Here is a 21,664-nt window from a genome sequence, read left to right as displayed (position 1 = left end):
ATATGAACAGATATCTCAGAAATAAAAAGGGAGATAAAAATAAATGGAAATAAATCACATGCTCATGGATGGAAAGAATTAATATGTTAAAATGTCTATATTACCTAAAGCAATGTACAGATTCAACATAATTCCTCTCAAAATCCCAAGGGCATTTTTCACAGAAAAAAAGAAAACAATTCTAAAATTTATATGGAAACATTAAAAACCCTGAATAGCCCAGGCAATCTTGAGCAAAAAGAACAAAGCTGGAGACATCACACTTCTTGATTTAAAATATATTGGAAGGATATAGTGATCAGAAGAGGGTGGTACTGGCATTAAATTAGACACATAGAACAGTGGAAAAGAATAGAGAGTCCAGAAATAAATCCAAATATATATGCTCTGCTAACTTTTGACAATGGCACCAAGAAGACACAATGAGAAAAAGATTGTATCTTTATTACATGGTGCTGAGAATGCTAGATTTCCATATGTCAAAGAATAAAATGAGGCTCTTGTCTTACACCATCCATAGATATCAACTAAAAATAGATAAGATCTAAATGTAAGACCTGGAACTATAACACTTTTAGATGAACACATAGGGGAAAAACTCTTGGACATGGGTATTAACAATGATAACTTGGTGTGATACACCAAAACCTCAGGCTTCAAAAGGACGTAAATAAATGGGATGACATCAAACTAAAAAGCCTCTGTACAGCAAAGGAAGCAATGAAATAAAATGGCAGTCTGTGGAATGGGAAAATGTTTGCAAACCATCTATCTGATAAGGCATTCATGTCTAAAAGATATAAAGAACATATACAACTTAATAGTGGAAAAAGAAATAATTGAAAAATGAGCAAAAGACCAGAATAGACATGTCTCCAAAAGAGACATAAAAATAGCCCGCAGATAAATGAACAAATGCTCAACATCATTAATCATCAGAGAAATTCAGGTCAAAATCATTATGAGATACCACTTTATACCTGCTAGGATGACTGTTATCAAAATGTTAAAAGATAACCAATGTTGGAAAAGTTGTGGGGAAAAGGAAAGTCTTGTATACCTGGTAGGAATATACAGCTATTATGGGAAACAGTATGGAAGTTTCATCAGTGATTATAATAGAACTACTGCATGACCCAGCAATCTCTCTTCTGCATATATACACAAAGGAAATGAAATCACCGTCGTGTAAAGATGTATGTACTCCAATGTTCATGGAAGCATTATTCACAATAACCAGGATATGGAAACAACGTGTTTGTCAGTGAGGAAGTTTTGTGTATCTGCACGCGCGCGCGCACACACACACACACACACATTTTGTTCAAAAGAACAAAATAGTGCCATTTGCCATACCATGGGTGAGCCTGGAACAAATTATGCTAAGTGAATAAACCAGACACAGAAAGAACAATTTTGCATGATTTCACCTATATGTGGAATCCTAAAAAAAAAAAAAAAAAAAAAAAAAACCTCAAATATATAGAGACAGAGAAGAAAGCAGTTGGTATAGGTGGAGAGGTGGTCCAAAAAATGGGAAGATGTAGTTCAGAGGATACAAATTAAAAGTTATGTAGGATGAGCAAGTCTAGAGATCTAAGATACAACATGAGGTCTATAAATAATAAAATAATACTGTGTCTGTGATTCATGCTAAATGAGTAGATTTTAGCTGCTCTTGCCCCAAAACAAACAAACAAAAAAATAGGTAACTGAGATGATGGATATGTTAATTTGCTTCACTATAGTAACCATTTTACTATCTATGTATATCCCATGATATGCTGTATACCTTAAATTTATACAATAATGTTTATTAAAAAGAATATTTTATAATCACAATTCATAGTTTAAGCAACAAAAAAGAAATAAAAAATAAATGAAAGCTAAATGATATGCATATTTTAAAGGGTTATATGAAAGCACATGGCATATGGAGATTATTTGCAGCATTTTTTTTGGGCTGCTAGAATCAGAATGAGCTATGTAATTAGACAACCTGTTCATAATTATTACTGTGATTGACATTACTTGAAGCACATTCACAATTGTTTCATAAGACCCAGGATTATCATAATTAATGAAAACGTGAGTGACTGATTGATAAGTTCTGTTATATCAATATTGCTATATTTTTAAGGTTCTTGAGTAAGTCTGCAGAAGAATAAGAATTTGGTTGTATATAATTAAGTTCATTTTGTGTTCTATCTTAGCATTTTCCGTTAGCTGCATCACATCTTGGATAAAATGAGACATGACGCACTAAGCTTGGATGTTAAAAAACAAAACACGAGGCAGCTGACGGAACAGACCCCACGATTTAACCCACTTGCTCTGTGTTCATCATGTTTGAGAGTATAGCAGCTCATAAAAACTCTGCAGAGGGTTATCTCAGATAATAAGAGGCACAAAAATCATCTGATACATTCTTATACAAATATAATCGCTTTTTTAGTTTGTGCACTGATTAAGGCATTTTAGAGATTTTGTGGCTTGGCATTGAATGAAACATAGTTGATGGTTGAAAGAAATAACATATGAAACACATTATTTCAGTTACTTGTAATGCTTGTGTCAAACACAGAATAATGTTATATCAGCAAGAGATATGGCTGGAGTCTTGTGATCATGTACCACTTTCCATAAAAGGTTTTGCAAACAAATAAAGAAGTAAACTTTTCAGTAGAGTGCTTATTTCATTGTAAGCATTAGTGGTGATTGTTTTTAAAATTATTTTTCAAAAATACCTTCTGTATATAAATGTGTTTACACAATATTGGCTTTAGTATAAAAGAACTGTTTTAACAAGCTGCAAGTGAAAATAATTATTAACATCATGGAGAAGTATATTTTACACATGAGATTTTGAAAGGTTAATTTTTAAAGTGCATGGCTATATGGAAGCAACATTTATTTTTACTAGCTTTTACTTTCTCTATCAGTATGATTTAGCTGTGCCTAAATTATTTACTAGTTAACTAACTGATGATATTTTTTTCACTAGTAAACCTAGCTAACTTTCAACTGGTGAAAGTTAAAATACTTTTGGAAATTATAGAACTCTATAAAAAAGTTGGATGACAATATAAAATTTACAAAATAAATTTCTTTCAATGTTATAGGAAACTTCAAGACTACATAATTTCTAATTTTCACAAATATGGCATTGTGATATATGCTCACAAAAGATGATAATTGCAAAGTTACAGGGATACTATTTTACATAGAGTAAATCTGATGGATATTTTCCCCCAATATATTTACTGTTTTTGAACTCTTGATCACATTTCTCTGCTTTAACCTTTGTCATGATTTGAATAGGTAATGAAAAACGAGAACGAAAAACACCAACTGTGAAATGCTAATTATACGTCTGTCCTTCATTCTAGCCTTGTATAAGTAAGAAGTTCAGTTTAGTAATAATTCATGTGATATTTTGTTTAACCTAGGGACTCTTTAATGTCTTTATCATGTTGTAATATGGATTTCCAGAGAAGTAAAACATAAATGATATATCTTATTTGTTCTCTTTATGATAGATCAAGTAAATTTGAATCAACATGGTCTTAGACACTGAAAGCATTTTTACTCATAACATTCTCTCTACTTTCTAATCCCACAGTATTTTATATTATTAATAATGCTGTACCCATTACATGGCATTAATGGGCTGTACATGTATCTATCTTTCATACCATAATGGAGTTGCTTGAAGGTAAAATTGTGTCTCAATTATGTCTCCTTCGCTTCTAACACAGGACCTCCTATAGATGAGGGAGTCAGTAAACATATGTGGAATTAGATTGCATTGTTCAAACATTATAATTTTAGTCAGACATTCTATTGGTTTGATTACAAGGACTAAAAAAGTTCCTTTATCTGTATTTAAGAAATTACATCCAGATACTGTAAACAGTAAAAATCTAGAACAGGACATTACATAAACACATTAAAATAATGAAAAATGAAATAACTGTATTTGGATATCATGTTTGCATCTACATACATTATATGTCTGCCTACATTTATGTTTATATCTATACTTAATGTATGCATTACAGATTTTAAAGTAAATACATTAGTTGATCACCATTAGATATAAAATTGAGCTTTTAGAGAAAAAATTGGTGCAATGTGTTTTGATCACAAGATAAATCACATATTGTGTGCTATTTATGTACAATCATGCAATATTATACTGTTTCTCTGTTTCCAGTTGCTTATCACTCTAGTCCACTTTCCCACTGTTCAGAGATATTCAGAGATAATTCAGTTATATCTCTAAATGCGGCCCTCATGATGTAACTTTCTAACCCTAGCTTTCTGACCAGACATGGAGAAATCATGATGATTTCCTTATCTCTCTTCCTTTTCTCTTTACTAGTAATTTACTGTGTTATACTCTGACTTTGGCCATGCAAAACTCTGTAGTCCACCAAACAAACCATGGTATTTCAGGTCTCCATGACTTTTCCCACATATTCTTTTCTGTCAAGAATGCCCTTTTCTTCCATTCTGCCTAGAAAACTCAAATCAGCCTTAAATATTCAATTCAAACTCTTCCCTGACTCAGGCAGGATACATAACAGACTTTTCAGTGTAGTCACACTACATTCTGAACCTACTTCTATTTTTACATATAGCAGGTTGTGTCTTAACATTTGTTTTCATCTTTCTCTGTCCTACTTTTATAGTCTTTGCATGTAGGATTTACGTCTTTTTATCTTTCTGTCCCCAGAACCAGGCATACCATCTGGGATATAGCAGGTGCTTAATAAATATTTGTAGAACTAATTATCTTATTTAATATTCACAACCACATATGTTTACAACTGAGGATGCTGAGGTCTAAAAAGTTTGAGTAACTTGCTCAAGGTCATACAAGTAGTGAATGGCAGATATCCAGTCTGGGGACTGCAGTGTGTCTGCCTTTTATCCTAGGAATACCAGAAAAGCCATTTATGTTCAGATCTGTCCTCTAGAAAATTGAGTATTTGTAGCTGCTCTGATGTAACCAATGTCTGCTTTGAGAAATTTTCTTCTGCTTTTTCCATGCCTATGAATACCTCACAAAAAATTGAATTGGTTCAGTCTTGGCTCTTATCTTCCTTGTCTCTGGTTTGATGTGCCTAACTTTCTTTGATCTTGACTGAGATTATTCTGTAATCGGTTGGTCTACTTTTGTTTGTTTGCTTGTTTGTTTTCCTTGGTGACAAAGTCAAAATATCTGCCTTGTATTGGTCTTAAAATTAGTCAGCTTTTTTATAGGAACATGCCAATATTCTTACACTTATTTCCTATTTTCCCATCCATCACCAGTGACTGTGGCTACACCAGCCATATTCTCTTTTAAACCCTCAGACTTTGACATGTTCAGTCAGAAGCCATTAGAAGACATTAAGAAATATAATTTCTCAGGGTTATCTAATGCTGTGATAAGAACTATTAATAATTCTCTTCACAGATGCTACTGAATGTCAGTATATGAAATGCTAATATTGTAATAAATTTTAAGAGAGTGAATACTTTGTGATATTTCACTTATATTTCTATATAGACTACTATTTATTATCAAAAGATTTTTAGCATTTGCGTCTTATCTTAGACCCAGGCTTTTACTTTCAGTTGCCTGTAGCACATATACTTTTAGAAATTAACCTTAATTTTCCTTGGAAAACGTCTAAAACTGATTTTTTTAGCATACCCTCCAAACCAAACTTTTTTTCGCTTCTCCAGTTCTGTCAATAGTTCCTCCCACATTTTTGTATAAGTTTCACCAAGTCTAAGAACCATGTAGTTATCTCTGAGTATTTTCTCTCCTTCATCAACTAAGGGAAAGAAGGCATCCAAGTATCACAGTGATTGAATTTTCTTCACTGAAAATATCTCAGATCCAGCAGTACTTCGGCAACAGCTTGTTCTAATACATCATCACTACATCCCACTTCCTGTCTCCTTTTTACATGCATCAAATAATCCTGTGTACTGCAGATAAGTTAATTTTCCTAAGCCACTACCTTTATTATGTTGTTATGCCTGCTGTTGCCTATTTATTAAGACCAAACTTGAACCTGATAATTGAGAATGCAGTCTCTTTTTTTCATGTTTCCTCTGCCATATTTGCCCTTTTTTTTAGTTGTTTCCCCATTTATCTGAGTAAATGCTCATCCTTCAACAACGCACTTTAATGTCACCTCCTCTATAAAGCCTTTTCTGAACTAATCAATCATTTCATCCTCTGTGTTTTATAGCATCCATCATATTATATTACAGTTTGCTGTTTATCTGTATTTTTTTGTTCTACTCTTGACTTATTTAAGGTTAGGGACTGGGTTTTGCTTATATATTCATTCTTCAGATGCTGCACAGTATCTGGCATAGAGTGCCAGATTTAATATAAATTTAATATAAATTAAAAATTTAATATTTATTTTCTAAATGAATGAATGAATACATAAAATAATGGCAGCATTATTTTATATAATGTTCATTCTCAACTCTGCATTTACTCACGTTTTCCTTACTTTCTGAAATGCCTTTGTACTCTTCTCCAAAAATTCAAATGCAATAGATTTTTGAAAATAGTTGAACACACAATGATATATTTGATATTATTTAACTATTAAATGTGGACACATATTCAACCACTCTAGTATCTATATTAAAGTGGTGGAATTTGTGGTTACTTCTGACACTGAACTTCTTTTAAACAGATTTTAAAGTTCTCCATTTTGTCTTACTGTGCTGCTTTTTCAAAGTGTTAGATAACTTAACATGGTGACCTTAAAATATGATGTAAAATGATAACTACCTATTGAATATTCACCACAAATACATTATTTCCACACGCATGTGTACATACCTCCCACGCACACACCCATACACCAAACTTTGAATTTCCTTCAAGAGATAGATCAAATTGTATTTCTTCCAGTAAACATTCTATGAATCATTCTGTTTTACAGTATTTGTATTAGTCTGTTCTCATGCCACTAATAGACACATATGTGAGACTGGGTAATTTATGAAGGACAGAGGTTTAATTGACTTACAGTTCCACGTGGCTGGAGAGACCTCACAATCATGGCAGAAGGTGAATGAGAGCTTGGCAGGGGAATTTCCATTTATAAAATCATCAGATCTCATGAGACTTACTTACTATCTGGAGAACAGTATTCGGGAAATAGACCCCATGATTCAATTATCTCCACCTGTCGCTGCCTTGACTCATGGGGATTATGGTAATTCCAGGTGAGATCTGAGTGGGGACACAGAGCCTAAGCATCTCAGTATTGCTTTTCTCAAAACCACTTTAGCATATTCAGCCTGTAAGATAAAACGATTATTTCATTCCCTATGGACAACTATTTTGTTTTATCTTTTATCTCACATTAAAGTTAGGATTTCTTTAACTTCATTTTTAAGCTTTAATAATTTCAGGTAAACAGTAGGCAATTAACCAATACTTAATCTTGGTGATGTTGTTGATTTTGATGATGACGAGAGCCCCTGCCAGGGCTGACAGGCAGAGATCATTTCTTATTTTATAGTGACACAGGTCTTTATACAAAATTAGCACCTTTTCTGCTGGAAACTCTGCAAGTCTGTTAAATTGAGTTTGCCTCTGGCTAGAATTTTCTTTTTTGCTCCTCAATTTAAAGAGGAGGAAAAAAAGTTCTGGGCTTTGTAAGTGTTATCCGGCCAGGCTTTTTGTTTCCCCTCTTTCTTAACCCATTTATGCACATAAGCCTTTTGTTTTTTTCAATTACATAATATAATTCTCTCCAACAAGATAGACACATGAATCTTTTGCTAATGATTTAACACTACAAAACTTAAACACTGCTTATTGAAATTCCACTGACTAGGCAAGGTTTGTTTTTGTTTTTCTCCAGAAGCATGAGGCAATATATAATATATAATTCATATTTCTTTTAACAGAAAAGTTTCCTATTTGGAATTTACTTTAGATTTTATTTTTAAAGTTACATAACCATTTACTTTATACCATTTAAAAAAATTACAACTCTAGCAAACCAAGGTATGTTTAGTAAATTTTAATATTGATCGATATTTATTGTTATTAAATATTAAGATGAAGATTTAAATAAAACATTATTTTAAGTTCACTTTACCTGGTTGTTTTAGATCAGGTGCTTAAATGATTTGTAATAGAGGAGGTAATTGCTTTTTAAATGGCTAGATATTATTTTATCTTCAGAATGGAATCACATCTTCAGTTGGTATTTCTTATAAATAGAAGTGTTCATTGGTCAAGTTGAAGAGTAATTATAATTTCATAATTTCTTCCATTAGTTCTAATATCAGATAGTTTTCATCTACATTTTTAAATTGAATGAATAACAAGATTGTATATCTGCTTAAAAGTAATATTAAATTGTGTCTTTTGAAATTGATACTTAATTTTTTCTTATTCTGTAAGTCTAGGCTATTTTTCTGAGATCTTACTGCTTTTTAGTGGACTTAAATGAACAATGTGAATACTACTCTTATTAATCTTAAAATTCTAAAGCATAAGGTTTAATTCTACTCTCTAGAAAATTAGTTTGAGAAGAAATACAGTATTATGTAGTATTTGTCACTTAATTCACTTAATTCAGTCTAAATTTGAACTTTTCATATGTGGCGTCTTAGGGTCGGGAACATTACTCTGGGAATCAAAGTGTGATTTGATTCAGTGGTTACATATAGTCCTCTTGGATAGAGCAAAGACCATTGCTGTGAAACTCTTAGAGCAAGAGAGGATTGAAGAAGTTAAATATATGGACCGTAGACTATAAAACATAACCTATTAGAAAATAAACCTCACAGTATTACAGTTGGATGTCTAAATAAATTATCAATTAAACATACTAAATTATTGAGCAAATGAGGATGAAAAAAAATCCTTTTTTAAAATCAGATTTAAATTACCACACACGCTTAGATGTCCAGTTAACAATTCTTTTCTTGGCGTATATTTTCTCCATTTCCATTTCCTTATATCCAGGATTGGTGTACTCTCAGTTTGAAATTATGACTCACTCAGAAATAACATGCTGTTTATCTGCTGGGCTCAAATCTAGGAGACTCCAGGAGTGAGTTCAGAATTAGCTAGAGCAATTTAAGCATTGGAGTCTTAATCTCTGTAATGATACTCCTCAGGTCACAACTATCTAGGGGCTCTTTAATCCTTGTTATATTTTGCAGTTTCTTTTTTCTTACTCTCCTCCTTCAATGAAGGCAGGAGGCCAGGAGGACTACTAGCTGCCAGCATTTCTATTAATGAAACCCTAGCTGTTTCTTTAAAGCAAATTTTCAAGAATAAAAAAAGAGAAGTATTTTTTTTTTCATAGTGTATTTTTTTAACATAGCAAAGCAGCTTTTAGCAGAGCAAATACTAATGTCTCAACAGGCAGAGAACTGAAGTCTCATGGTTTTTCTGTTTTCACTTCATAGTAATAGATTATTAATACCTATGGATCTCCACTTTATCTCCACTATTTTGAATTCACAAGTACATCCACCAATATTTTAGCTTGATGTGAAGAATGCCTTTTATTACTTGTTGTGGTCTCTTGAAATTTTTCAGAAAAAAAAATGTGTGTGTGTGTGTGTGTGTGTGTGTGTGTGTGTGTTGTGTGAAAGTGTGAAAAGGGCAGGAAAGGAGGGAAGGACAGGGAAAAAAAGAAAGTGCTGTTCAAATGGTACTAGAAATCCATGTTACGAATAACAGATAAGTTATACTGAACTTATCTAAAAGATTTGGGACTGGAGTTACAGTGTTTACCCTGTAACATGCACAAATAAGCCTGCATCTTATCATCGTTACTATTGCCTGCCCATTGTTCAAATTTGCTTTAGCCACTGTTAAAACACAGAGTCCAGTCTTTTTAAGTATTTAGGAACCAATGTAGTCCATTGATTTTATTTCATGTTGTGCTCAAGTCAACCACCTCGGTTTTAGAGTAAATTAAGATCCTCATTTTTTACTGGGTTCTCTTTAGAGATGAGTCATGCCATGTAAGTCTGATGAACATCAGTAATTAAGTGATACATGTTATGTTCATGTCATGATACACATTCTCTCTAAACATGAATCACCTATGATATTGCCCTGTCTACTGTATTGCAGGAAAAACAGAGGTTTCTGACCGATGTTCTGCATGAAGTGATGCTGCTGGACGGTTTGGCCAGTTCCCATCCAGTGTCACAGGAAGTGCTACAGGCAACAGATATTGACAGGGTGTTTGACTGGATTGCATATAAAAAGGTGGGAATAAAGAACAAAGTGCCAATTAGATATTTCACTACTATGATAGCTAAACTAATTCATGTTAGATGTATATATTTCTTTTCTTCTGGGCAGATAGACATAGACTGTAAGTTACAAAACATAGAGTCACTAGGTTCATATCATTTTATGAGCTACGTCTTTGCTTTAAAAGTTGGTAAAATGGAGATTAATGTTTGCCAAATAATGCATAGAAATATTGTAAATATTAATGAATAAATATTTGGAGACTCAATATGAAATTGCTCTACAAATGGTGTTATATGTCAGTTATTATTATTATTAATAAGAGAGTTGACCCATATAGTGACAAACTATTTTTCACCAATGCCCTTACATAGTAATTTATTTTGATGGCGCAATGCAAATGGATATAGGTAATGACATCATACATGCATTTTATAAACATTATTTAAAACAGATTTGAAATTTAAACATGTTTTCTGAATAAGCATAACAAATGAAATTTTAGAACGACTAGACTGAATGGAAACAAATAATTTTGAGCCAATGACTAGATATAAAAATAAGGTAAAATATGAATTTTTCCCAGTTACTTGGATTAGGATTTTTCTTTATATCCATATCTTTTAGTTGTTCTAATTTTAACATAATGATATGCCTCTCAGTATTTCACACTCACTAGCCACTTAATAGAGTTAAAATAGGGTCAAAGTCTGCTGTCATCTTTAGTGTAACTTAAACTACATATGGTGGAATTTCTATGTACTTTTTTTTCTTATGAGACGGAGTCTTGCTCTGTTGCCAGGCTGGAGTGCAGTGGTGTGATCTCAGCTCTCTGCAACCTCTGTCTCCTGGGTTCAAGTGATTCTCCCGCCTCAGCCTCCAGAGTAGCTGGGGCTATAGGCACACACCACCATATCCAGCTAATTTTTGTATTTTTAGCAGAGATGGGGTTTCACCATGTTAGCAGGATAGTCTTGATCTCTTGACCTCGTGATCCACCCACTTCGGCCTCACAAAGTGCTGGGATTACAGGGTGTGAGCCACTGCACCCGGCTTCTATGTACTTTTTTATTGACTTAATAATGTTTTAAGTGTTTTAAAAACAATGACTAATGTTATTTTTATACAAAAGATATTTGTATTTAATAACTGAAGATGAAACTGATTCATTAGTAGTCCTCGGTATGGTAATTTAGATATTTGGTTTTGCACTCAGGTTATGACTATCTCAATGATTAGTAATTAGTTCTGCATATTATGCTATAATATGTAAAGATCCAGATTGTATTAAGAGAAAATCTCTTTTCAAGTCACTGGCTAATTGTATTGGCTCAAAAAGGGTGTTGTTCTGATGTTTTATAAAAATAAGTGGAAGTACAGAACCACGAAATACATATTTCTTGGCTTCTTTGTCAAAAATGAGTTAAGTCTTTTAATTTCAGGTGTTCTAATGGTACCTCATTATAGTTTAAATTGTATTTCTCTAATGACTAATTATATAAACTTTTTTTCATGTGCTTATTTCTCCTTATATGTCTTTCTTGGTGAAGGGTCAGTTTAAATTCTTTGCCATTTTTAGAATTTTTATTGTTTGTTTTATTATTGAGTTTTGAAGTTTCTTTTCTGTATTCTAAATACAAGTTCTTTATTAGATATATGACTTGCTATGACTTGCAAGTATTTTTTTCCAAGTTGCAGTCTATGTTTTAGCTTCACAGCAATGTCTTTCTAAAAGCCAAAGGTTTTAATTTTAATAAAATCTACTTTACTATTTATTTTTTGAACTAGTAGAGCTATTGTTATTATAGCTAAGAAATATTTTGATAGCTTAAGGTCATGTTTTTTCTTTTGTTTTTAATTCTAGAAATATTTTAGTTTTATATTTAGATTTATGATCAATTTTGAGTTAACTTCTGTACTGATGTGAGGTCTGGATCAATTTTTTTCCTTTTTTTTCTCCTTTCATGTATTCCTTCTTTTCTTTTGTACTCTTTTCCCTTCCTTCCTCTGTTCCTTCTTTCTTTTCTCTTTTCATTTCTTTCTCCTTCCTTCTTTTCTTCCTTTCTTCCTTCTTTCCTTCCTTCCTTCCGTCCTTCCTTTCTTCATATTGTTTAAAAGCCATTTCTTGAAAAGTCTATATATTTCTCCACTACATTGTCTTTGCATATTTACTGAAGATCAGTAAACTATATATGTGTGGGTCTATTTCTGGCTATTTTATTCTGTTCTATTGATATATTTGTCTCTCTCATTTCTAGTACTACACAGTCTTAATCACTGTAGCTTTACAGTAAATTCTGAAATAAGGTCCTGTTAGTCCTCTTTGTTCTTTTTTTTTTAAGTTTCTTTGGTCTTTTGTGTATGAATTTAAGAATGACTTTGTAAACTTCTACAAGACTTATACTGGAATTGCAGGATATGTGTATTGTGTTTATAAAACAATTTGGGAGAGTTGACATCTTCGCAATATTGACTGATGCATGAATACAGTATGCCTCTCCCTTCCTTTAGGTACTCTTTATTTCTATCAAGAATTTAGTTTTCAGTGAATACATTTTTCATATTATGTTTTTCAGATTTATCTCTAAGTATTTCACATTTCTAGACTATTATGAATAGTATTATTTTAAAATTTTATTTCTAATTTTTGTGTTGCCATACATAGAATACAATTCATTTTTTCATATTTATGTGGTACAATGTTAAATAGAAGTGGTGAGAGCAAACTTTTATGCTCTTCCTAATTTTAAAAGCAATACCTTCAGTCTTTATCCATTAGGTATGATGTCTCTAAATATTTATAAATACCTTTTATCAGGTTGAAGATGTTACATGTTATTTCTACATTGCTAAAAGTTTTAATCAGAAATATATTTTGACTCAATGCTTTTCTCCAACATCTATAAAGACGTTTATATATCTATATATTTTTCTCTCTGTCTCTCTCTCTCTCTCTCTCTCTCTCTCTCTCTAGCTATCTATCCATATATATATATTTGTTAATGTGGTAAATGATGATTTTTTAAATGTTAGACCTGCTTTGCTGAGACAAATACCATCTATTCATAATATAAAAAACTTTTTAAAAATAAATTGTTAGATTTAATTTGCTAAAAACATGTTTAGAAATTTTGCATCTGTGCTCATGAAGGATATTAATGTGTAGTTTTCTTTTTTGTAATGTCTTTCACCTTGTTGTCACTATACTAATAGCATCATATAATGGAAACTATTATCTTTTTCAGCTTTCTTGGAGAATTTGTTTAAAATTTCTGTTGTCTTTTTTGGACGTTTGTTAGATTTACCAGTACAACAGCAGGGACCTGAAATATTCTTCCTTGAAGGTTTTCACTAATAATTTAATTTTGTTAATATATGGTGAATTGTCTATTTATTTTAATGTGGGCATTGGTAGTTTATTTCTTTCTCAAGGACTTTGCCCATTTCATCTAAAATGTTTAATTTATTGGCATAAAGTTTTACAGGATCTATTCCTTTATTATCCCTTTAACAACTATAGCATTTGTAATCATATAACCTCTTTCATTCCAGGTAATGGTAATTTGTGTATTATTCCCTTTTCCCTGATTTGTCTAGCTGAAGCTTTATAAATTTTATTGATCTCAAAAATAACCTTTTCTTGTAATTGATTTTCTCTCTTGTTTTCTGTTTCATAGATTTCCTTTCTTTTTTTTTTTTTTTTTTTTTTTGAGACGGAGTTTTGCTCTTGTTACCCAGGCTGGAGTGCAATGGCGCGATCTCGGCTCACCGCAACCTCCGCCTCCTGGGTTCAGGTAATTCTCCTGCCTCAGCCTCCTGAGTAGCTGGAATTACAGGCACGAGCCACCATGCCCAGCTAATTTTTTTGTATTTTAATAGAGACGGGGTTTCACCATGTTGACCAGGATGGTCTCGATCTCTCGACCTCGTGATCCACCCGCCTCGGCCTCCCAAAGTGCTGGGATTACAGGCTTGAGCCACCGCGCCCGGCCTCATAGATTTCCTTTCTAATCAATATTTCCTTTTTCTACCTACTTTGAATTCAAATTCTTCTTCTTTTTTCTAGTTTTCTAAGGTAGAAGCTGAGGTCATTACCTTGAGACCCTTCTTCTATTCTATTTTAAGCATTTATTCTGTAAATTTTCTCTTAAGTGTATCACCTAGGAAATCTTCCAAATTTTGGTTTGTTGAAGTTTCATTTCATTTTCAGGTACTTCTCCATTTCATTTGTAATTGCCCCATGTCTTATTCCAGGTATGTTAGTTAGATTCCAAATACTTGAAGATTTTCTCAGAAAATTTTCTGTTATTCATTTCTTATTTAGTTTTATTGTGGTCAGTGAATATACTCGGTGTGAATTGAATCTTCTTATATTTATTATGGTTTATTTTATGGATCAGAAGTTGATATGTGTTGATAAATGTACTGTATCCACTTCAAAAGAATATGTATTCCACTAGTGTTAGCTGGAGTGTTCTATAAATGCCAATTAGTTGAGGTTGGTTGATAGAGTTGTTCAAGTATTCTGTATCCTTATTGACTTTCTGTCTACTTGTTTATCAGGCTTTCTTGATGGGCCTTCATTGTGTAGATTCACTCACATAGTACCAAATCAAACATCTAAAACTGTGGAGAAAAGTGGTGACCTAGTTACCTGCTGGCATAGCTGAAAAATAGTTTTCAAATGTGAATATGGATAAATGAGGATTAAAACATTTAGGTTGAAATTTCAGGGTCTTCATTTTTATAATCTCAGCATCAGGGCTTGATGTGCATTCAGTTTCTTAGCCTTGCTCTTTGATTTGGCTTCACTCAGGTTCTTTCTATAAGAAAACTAGTTTGTGTGTAACGGACAATAACCAATTACTTTGTAAGTGGAACAAAGGTAAACTATGTTGGGTTTTGTAACCAAGGTAAACCACATCATTGTGGGATGTATGGCAGGTAACATAGATGATTGTGGAAACATAAATGATAACTGCTAACATTTATTACATGAATACTCTGTACTAGTGACTGAACTAACATTTATATATTTATTATGTAATTTAATTCTTATAATCATCTGAGGGGTTGTTATGATCATAATTCTCATTTTAAAGATAAGCATGTTGAATTATGGTAAATTCAAGGATATGTATCCCAGAAATTCAGGTTCCAGAGCCAATTTTGTTAATTATTACCATATTTGATTAACAAGCTTGGCTGGAACACTTATTCCAAAATTATTTGATAAGCCCCTGCTTATGTTCTAGGCACTGTGTGCTGAGTGCAAGAGATACAACTATCAATAATACACAAAGGAGCGACATCATGTAAATAAACCAGTGCAGTAACATATGAGTGTTATCTAGCAATATTTCCATATTAAATGTTGACCCCTACCTGAAATCATCTTAAGCAATTTAGTCAATTTTGTTGACTAAATAACTGGTAAATTTGATATGTAGTATTAACTTTCGGAATGGTTAAATTAGATATGTATATTATCATCAGAACTCTACCTTTCTTCAGCTTTTTGGATCTGTTTCTATTTGACTTAATTTCTAGATGATCCTTAGGAGGATCTAAGACTCATCTCATATGAGCCTTCATCTTGTGATCCTAATGAGCTCAGAGAAAGAGTACATTGACTCTCACCCAAAGGAATCTATGTCTATTTCCCCAAAAAGCTATGATTTGTTCTGATTAGGAAATAGATTATCGCCGGCCAATCCCTGTGTCCATAGGGATGGAGTATTCTGACTGGTCAGTTTCGGTCATGAGCTCATCCTCTGTGATGTGAGACAAAAGTCACATAACTGTTAGGCTCCCTAGGATCACTCAAAGTAGAGGAGGAACAGTTTCTGAAAGAAATAATGAATGCCACCTCAGAATCTAAGGAGTTATGATGGTCATATGAACAAGATACAGTCGCAAGATAGGGGAGTCGAGGAGAACTGTGAAAAAACAAGGCAAGCGTTCTTCAGAGGAAGCTCAGAAAAGGTGATTAAGTGGAACATCAAAGAGTTCAACATGATCATAGCAGAATGTGGATTTTGGGTAGAGGCAGGCTGGAAGAATAACCTGGATAAGAACTTGGAAGACATTTCCTTTCACACTAAGAAGTTTATATGTATATATGTATATATGTATGTATGTATGTATGTATGTATGTATGTATGTATTGAGAAAGAGTCTTACTCTGTCACCCAGGCTGGAGTGCTGTGGCTCGATCTTGGCTCACTGCAGTCTCCACCTCCCTGGTTCAAGTTATTCTTCTCCCTTAGCCTCCCAAGTAGCTGGGACTAGAGGCACGTGCCATCACACCCGGCTAATTTTTTTATTTTTAGTAAGTAGAGAAGGGGTTTCACCATATCGGCCAGGCTGGTCTAGAACTCCTGACCACCTGACCCACCTGCCTTGGTCTCCCAAAGTGCTGGGATTACAGGCGTGAGCCGCTGTACCTGGCCAGAAGTTTGTATTTTATCAAATAGGTCAAACAGAACCAAGAGTTTAAAGCAGAAGAGTAACATTATTAAAATTGCATTCTAAAAAGAATATTCCCGTAGATGTCATAGAAATGGAGTTAATATTGATAGATTTGGATAATTCAGTAAAGATTGTAGAGGCTGGAGTTGCTCTTCTGTATTCTTCTCCCTAAAGATCTCTGTTACTAGTCAACATTAACCTCTGCCAACAATCAACCCCTCATTGCGTCAGTGCTTTGCTAGCTTATCATCTCTTGTAATTATTCCCTTAATAATTATTCTAATTATTCCCAATTCTGTTTTTTTTCTTATTCTTCCTGAATAGTAATTTGAATACATTTTAAATAACTTTTTTTATAAGCAAATGTATTATAGGTGGATAGACGATTATAAAAAAATAAAGGTTAGTAACCAATAGACCAGCTACTAATTTGGGGTTGAATTTAAGAGCTGACTGCCTTTGAATAAATACTTAATAATGTTCAACATGGATAGTCCTAAGACCACTATTAAAAGAAAAGAAAAACTCATAAAATTGCAACCTTTTTTAGAATGGGAAGAGAAAACTACTCTATTTTAAAATAATTAGATCTGGGGAAGTAACAAGTTTCCCATTTTAATAGTAGATTTAAAATGAGAATGCTTTTATTCTTAAAGTGCAATGGAAGCAGGAAAATATTGTCCATGGACAGGAAGGACTAGAATAGATGGACTGAGACAGTCTCTTTGTTCTAAAAGCACCAAGGACATAACAATCAATGACCCAATAACCTAGATGATGAAAGTGAGTGAATGCTCATTAAATTTACATATGATGCCAAGGTGGAGAGGGTTGCTACAAGCTTGGAAAAGAAAAATGGACTTCAGCAAATTTAAAGAGGATCCTTTACAAGCAAGAACACTTTTAAGCAATTCTTATTTCATGGTTAGTATATTTGCACACCAAACAAAATTACATAGAATAAAAGATAAGAGAATTAGCAAGTGAAAAAACTCTTCAAGGGATCATTGCGGATACAAATTTTTTAAAAAAGTAATGGTGGTAGAAATTTAACTTGCTGTGCTTTGCCGATATATTCCACAACTAAAGGATCCTTGTATGACCAACAGAAGTCTGCGTGAAATTTCTATCATCTTTAGAAATAAATTGAAAAGGCCAATCATCCATTTGTATCTGTCGTTCCTTGTAATACCTGGCTCCCCATCCACAATGTCATGTCAGTCGGGTGATGATTAATGCACAGACAGAGCACTAATAATTCTACACACAGTATGCCTTATTTCTGCAGGGGATAAAGAAAGATAATGCCTATCTTCAAGAATGCAAGCAAGCCAGGCACGGTGTCTGATGCCTGTAATCCCAGCACTTTGAGAGGCTGCTTGAGTCTAGGAGTTCAACACAAATCTTGTCAATATAGTGAAACCCTGTCTCTACAAAGCATTTAAAACATTTTTTTAAAATTAGCTAGGCATTGTGGTACGTGTCTCTAGTTCCAGCTATTCAGAAAGTTAAGAGAGGAGAATTGCTTGGGTCCAGGAGTTAGAGGCTACAGTGAGCTATAATCATTATCCTGTACTCCAGCCTAGATGAGAGAACAAAATCCTATTAAAAAAAAAAAAAAGAAAAGAAAAAAGAAAGAAAGAAAACAAGAAAGAAAGAAAGAAAAAACAAGAAAGGAAAAGAATGCAACCCAATAGAAGACGTAAAATACATGAAATAAAAATAGTAATTATACTATGAGTACTACTAAAGCATGTCTATAATTCAATGAGCACTTACTATGTACATTTTTTGTGTGTGTGTGAAATGCTTCGCATCTATTATCACATTGGAATGCGAGCATTTTTAACTAATTTTACTGATGAAGAAACTGACACTGAGATAGTGAAATGATTGCCGCAGCATCAGATATTTAGCAAATAAACATTTCAGAATTTGATGTCGGATATATATAAGTTTAAATCCTGAGCTCTTATCTACAAAGTATTCACAAATAAATATATTTCAAGGCAAGTTATGATATGGAACATCTCAGTGGATGGCAACTCCAAGCTCCCAGGTCACCCTTGATCCTTTTATCCAGAGACAAGGATATCTCGTCTCTGCCATCAAAATATTTCCAGAATCTAACTTCTTCTCGGCCCCATCACTGTTGCCACCAGATAAGGTTTGAATTTGTGTCTGCAACCAAATATCATGTCAAATTGTAATCCCCAATATTGGAGAAGGGGCCTGGTGGGAGGTGATTGGATCATTGGAACAGATTTCCTCCTTGCTGTTCTCCTGATAGTGAGTGAGTTCTCGTGAGATCTGGCAGTTTAAATATTTATACCATCACTTCCTACTGTCTTCTTCCTCTTACTCCAGCCTTGTAAGATGTGCCTCCTTCCTCTTTACCTTCCACCATGATTGTAAGTTTCCTGAGGCCTCCCAAGCCATGCCTCCTGTACAGCCTGCAAAACTGTGAGCCAATTAAACCTCTTTTCTTTATAAACTACCCAGTCGCAGGTAGTTCTTTATAGCAGTCCAAGAACTAATACAGAAAACTGGTACCGCGAGTGGGGCATTGCTATAAAGATACCTGAAAAAGTGGAAGCAACTTTGGAACTGGATAACAGGCAGAGGTTGAAACGGTTTAGACGGCTCAGAAAACCAGAAGATGTGGGAAAGTTTGGAACTTCCTAGAGACTTTTTGAATGGTTTTGACCAAAATGCTGATAGTAATATGAACAGAGATGGCCGGGTTGTTGAAGTCTGAGATGGAGATGAGGAAATTATTGGAAATTTTGAACTTGAGTGTGATGGTTTATGTTATCTAATGGAATAGATTTCTAAGCGGCAAAGCATTCAAGATGTAGCTGGGCTATTTCTAACACTGTGTATGCTCAAATGTTTGAGCAAAGAGATGATCTGAAACTGACACTGGAATGTAAATTTAAGAGGGAAGCAGAGTGTAAAAGTTTGGAAAATTCACAGCCTGGCCATGTGATAGAAAAGAAAAACCCATTTGCTGGGGAAAAATTCAAGTGGGTTGCAGAAATTTGCATAAGAAGAGCTGAATGTTAATAGCCAAGACAATGGGGAAAAATGCCTTGAAAGCATTTTAGAGATTTTTTGTAGCAGCTCCTCCCATCACAGGCCTGGAGACCTAGGAGGGACACATGGTTTCATGGGTCAGGCCCACAGCCCTGCTGCTCTGTGCAGGCTTGGGACATGGCATTCTGTACTGTGGCTGCCCCAGCTCCAGCCGTGGCTAAAAGGTGCCAAGGTATAGCTTGGGTCATAGCTTCAGAGGGTGTAAGCCATAAGCCTTGGTTGCTTCCATGTGGTGTTAAGCCTGTAGATGCACAGAGGGCAAGAGTTGAGGCTTGGGAGCCTACACCTCGATTTCAGTGGATGTGTTAAAATGCCTGGATGTCCAGGTGGAAATCTGCTGCAGGAGCAGAGCCCTCATGGAGAATCTCTACTAGGACATCGTGGAGGGGAAATATGGGGTTGGAGCTCCCATAATCCCCTCTGGGATACAGCCAAGTGAGGCTATGAGAAGAGGGCCACTATCCTCCAGATTCTAGAATTATAGATCCACTAACAGCTTGCACTGTGCACCTAGAAAGCCACAAGCACTCAATATCAGCCCTTGAGAGTAGCTATGGGAACTGGTCCCTGCAAAGCGACAGGGGCAGAGCTGCCTAAGGCCTTGCGAGTCCACCCCTTGCGTTATTGTGACCTGGATGTGAGACATGGAGTCAAAGGAGGATATTCTGAAGCTTTAAGATGTAATCACTGCCCTGCTGGGTTTCATACTTACATGGGGCCTGCAATCCCTTTGCTTTGGCCAGTTTCTCCCTTTTGGAATGGGAGTATTTACCCAATGCCTGTACCTCCATTATATCTTGAAAGTAACTAACTTGTTTTGATTTTATAGACTTATAGGTGGAAGGGGTTTACCTTGTCTCAGATGAGACCTCAGATTGGGGACTTTTGAGTTAATGCTGGAATGAGTTAAGACTTTGGGGGACTGTTGGGAAAACATGATTGTATTTTACAATGTGAGAAGGACATGAAATCTCATTTTGAATTGCAATCCCTAGTGTTGAAGGAGGTACCTGGTGGGAGGTGACTGAATCATGGGGGTGGATTTCCCCCTTGCTATTCTCATGATAGAGAGTGAGTTCTCATGAGATCTGGCTGTTTAAATGTGTGTAGCACCTTCCGCTGCTCTCTTCTTTTTCTGCTCCAGCCATGTAAGTTGTGCCTCCTTCCTCTTTGCCTTCCGTTATGAGTGTAAGTTTCCTGAGGCCTCCACAGCCATGCTTGGAACTGTGAGATAATTAAACCTCTTTTCTTTAAATTTTCTAAATTACTCAGTCTCAAGTAGTTCCTTACAGCAATGCGAGAACGGACTAATATACCACCCCAGTCTGAATCAGCACCATTTTACCATAATCATTTTCTACAATGTCTCTCTGTTTTTAATCCTGTTCCCCTATAGCCTATCTTTACCAAGAATTCAGTGATGTTTATAAAACCTGTGTCATGTTGTGCCAGTTCTTTACTAGAAACCCTATAATAAGCCCTTCACACTTGCAAAATAATAATGAAAGACACAGTCTTCACAGTGACCCACAAAAGCCCTTCCTGATCTCAGCTCATTCTCTTCTCCCCAGGTACCTATAAACCCCTGACCCTTATTTTATTTCTTATCCATCTGAATTCTTCTCTGCTACTCTCCCTTTACTCATGGTGCCACTGTTCTACCAGCTCCCTTGTTTTCCCTGAGGTCTACCAAACTCCCTCCCACATGAGGGCCTTTGAATTGGCCTTCTCTTTGTATGATAAATGTTATTCCACATCGTGCATGGTCCCAGCTTGCTCTCCTTGAAACTTTTACTTAATGTCACCTTCTCAAGGAGGCTTCCCATTTACAATGGC

General features: G+C 34.5%; 1 protein-coding gene across 1 annotated transcript in view; it reads left to right on the top strand.

Annotated features, from left to right (window-relative positions):
* Window positions 1–21,664, top strand: part of TRHDE (thyrotropin releasing hormone degrading enzyme) — a 406,810-nt gene that overhangs the window by 223,869 nt on the left and 161,277 nt on the right. The window contains exon 6 of the mRNA XM_003927810.4: window positions 10,136–10,273. Within this exon, the coding sequence (XP_003927859.2) occupies window positions 10,136–10,273 (138 nt within the window). The remainder of the gene's footprint in view (window positions 1–10,135; window positions 10,274–21,664) is intronic.

The sequence above is a fragment of the Saimiri boliviensis genome, chromosome 7, assembly GCF_048565385.1.
Source record: "Saimiri boliviensis isolate mSaiBol1 chromosome 7, mSaiBol1.pri, whole genome shotgun sequence".
In the NCBI taxonomy this organism is placed as follows: domain Eukaryota; kingdom Metazoa; phylum Chordata; class Mammalia; order Primates; family Cebidae; genus Saimiri; species Saimiri boliviensis.
Note: the sequence above shows the minus strand (reverse complement) of the source record. Positions and strands in the feature narration are given on the sequence as shown.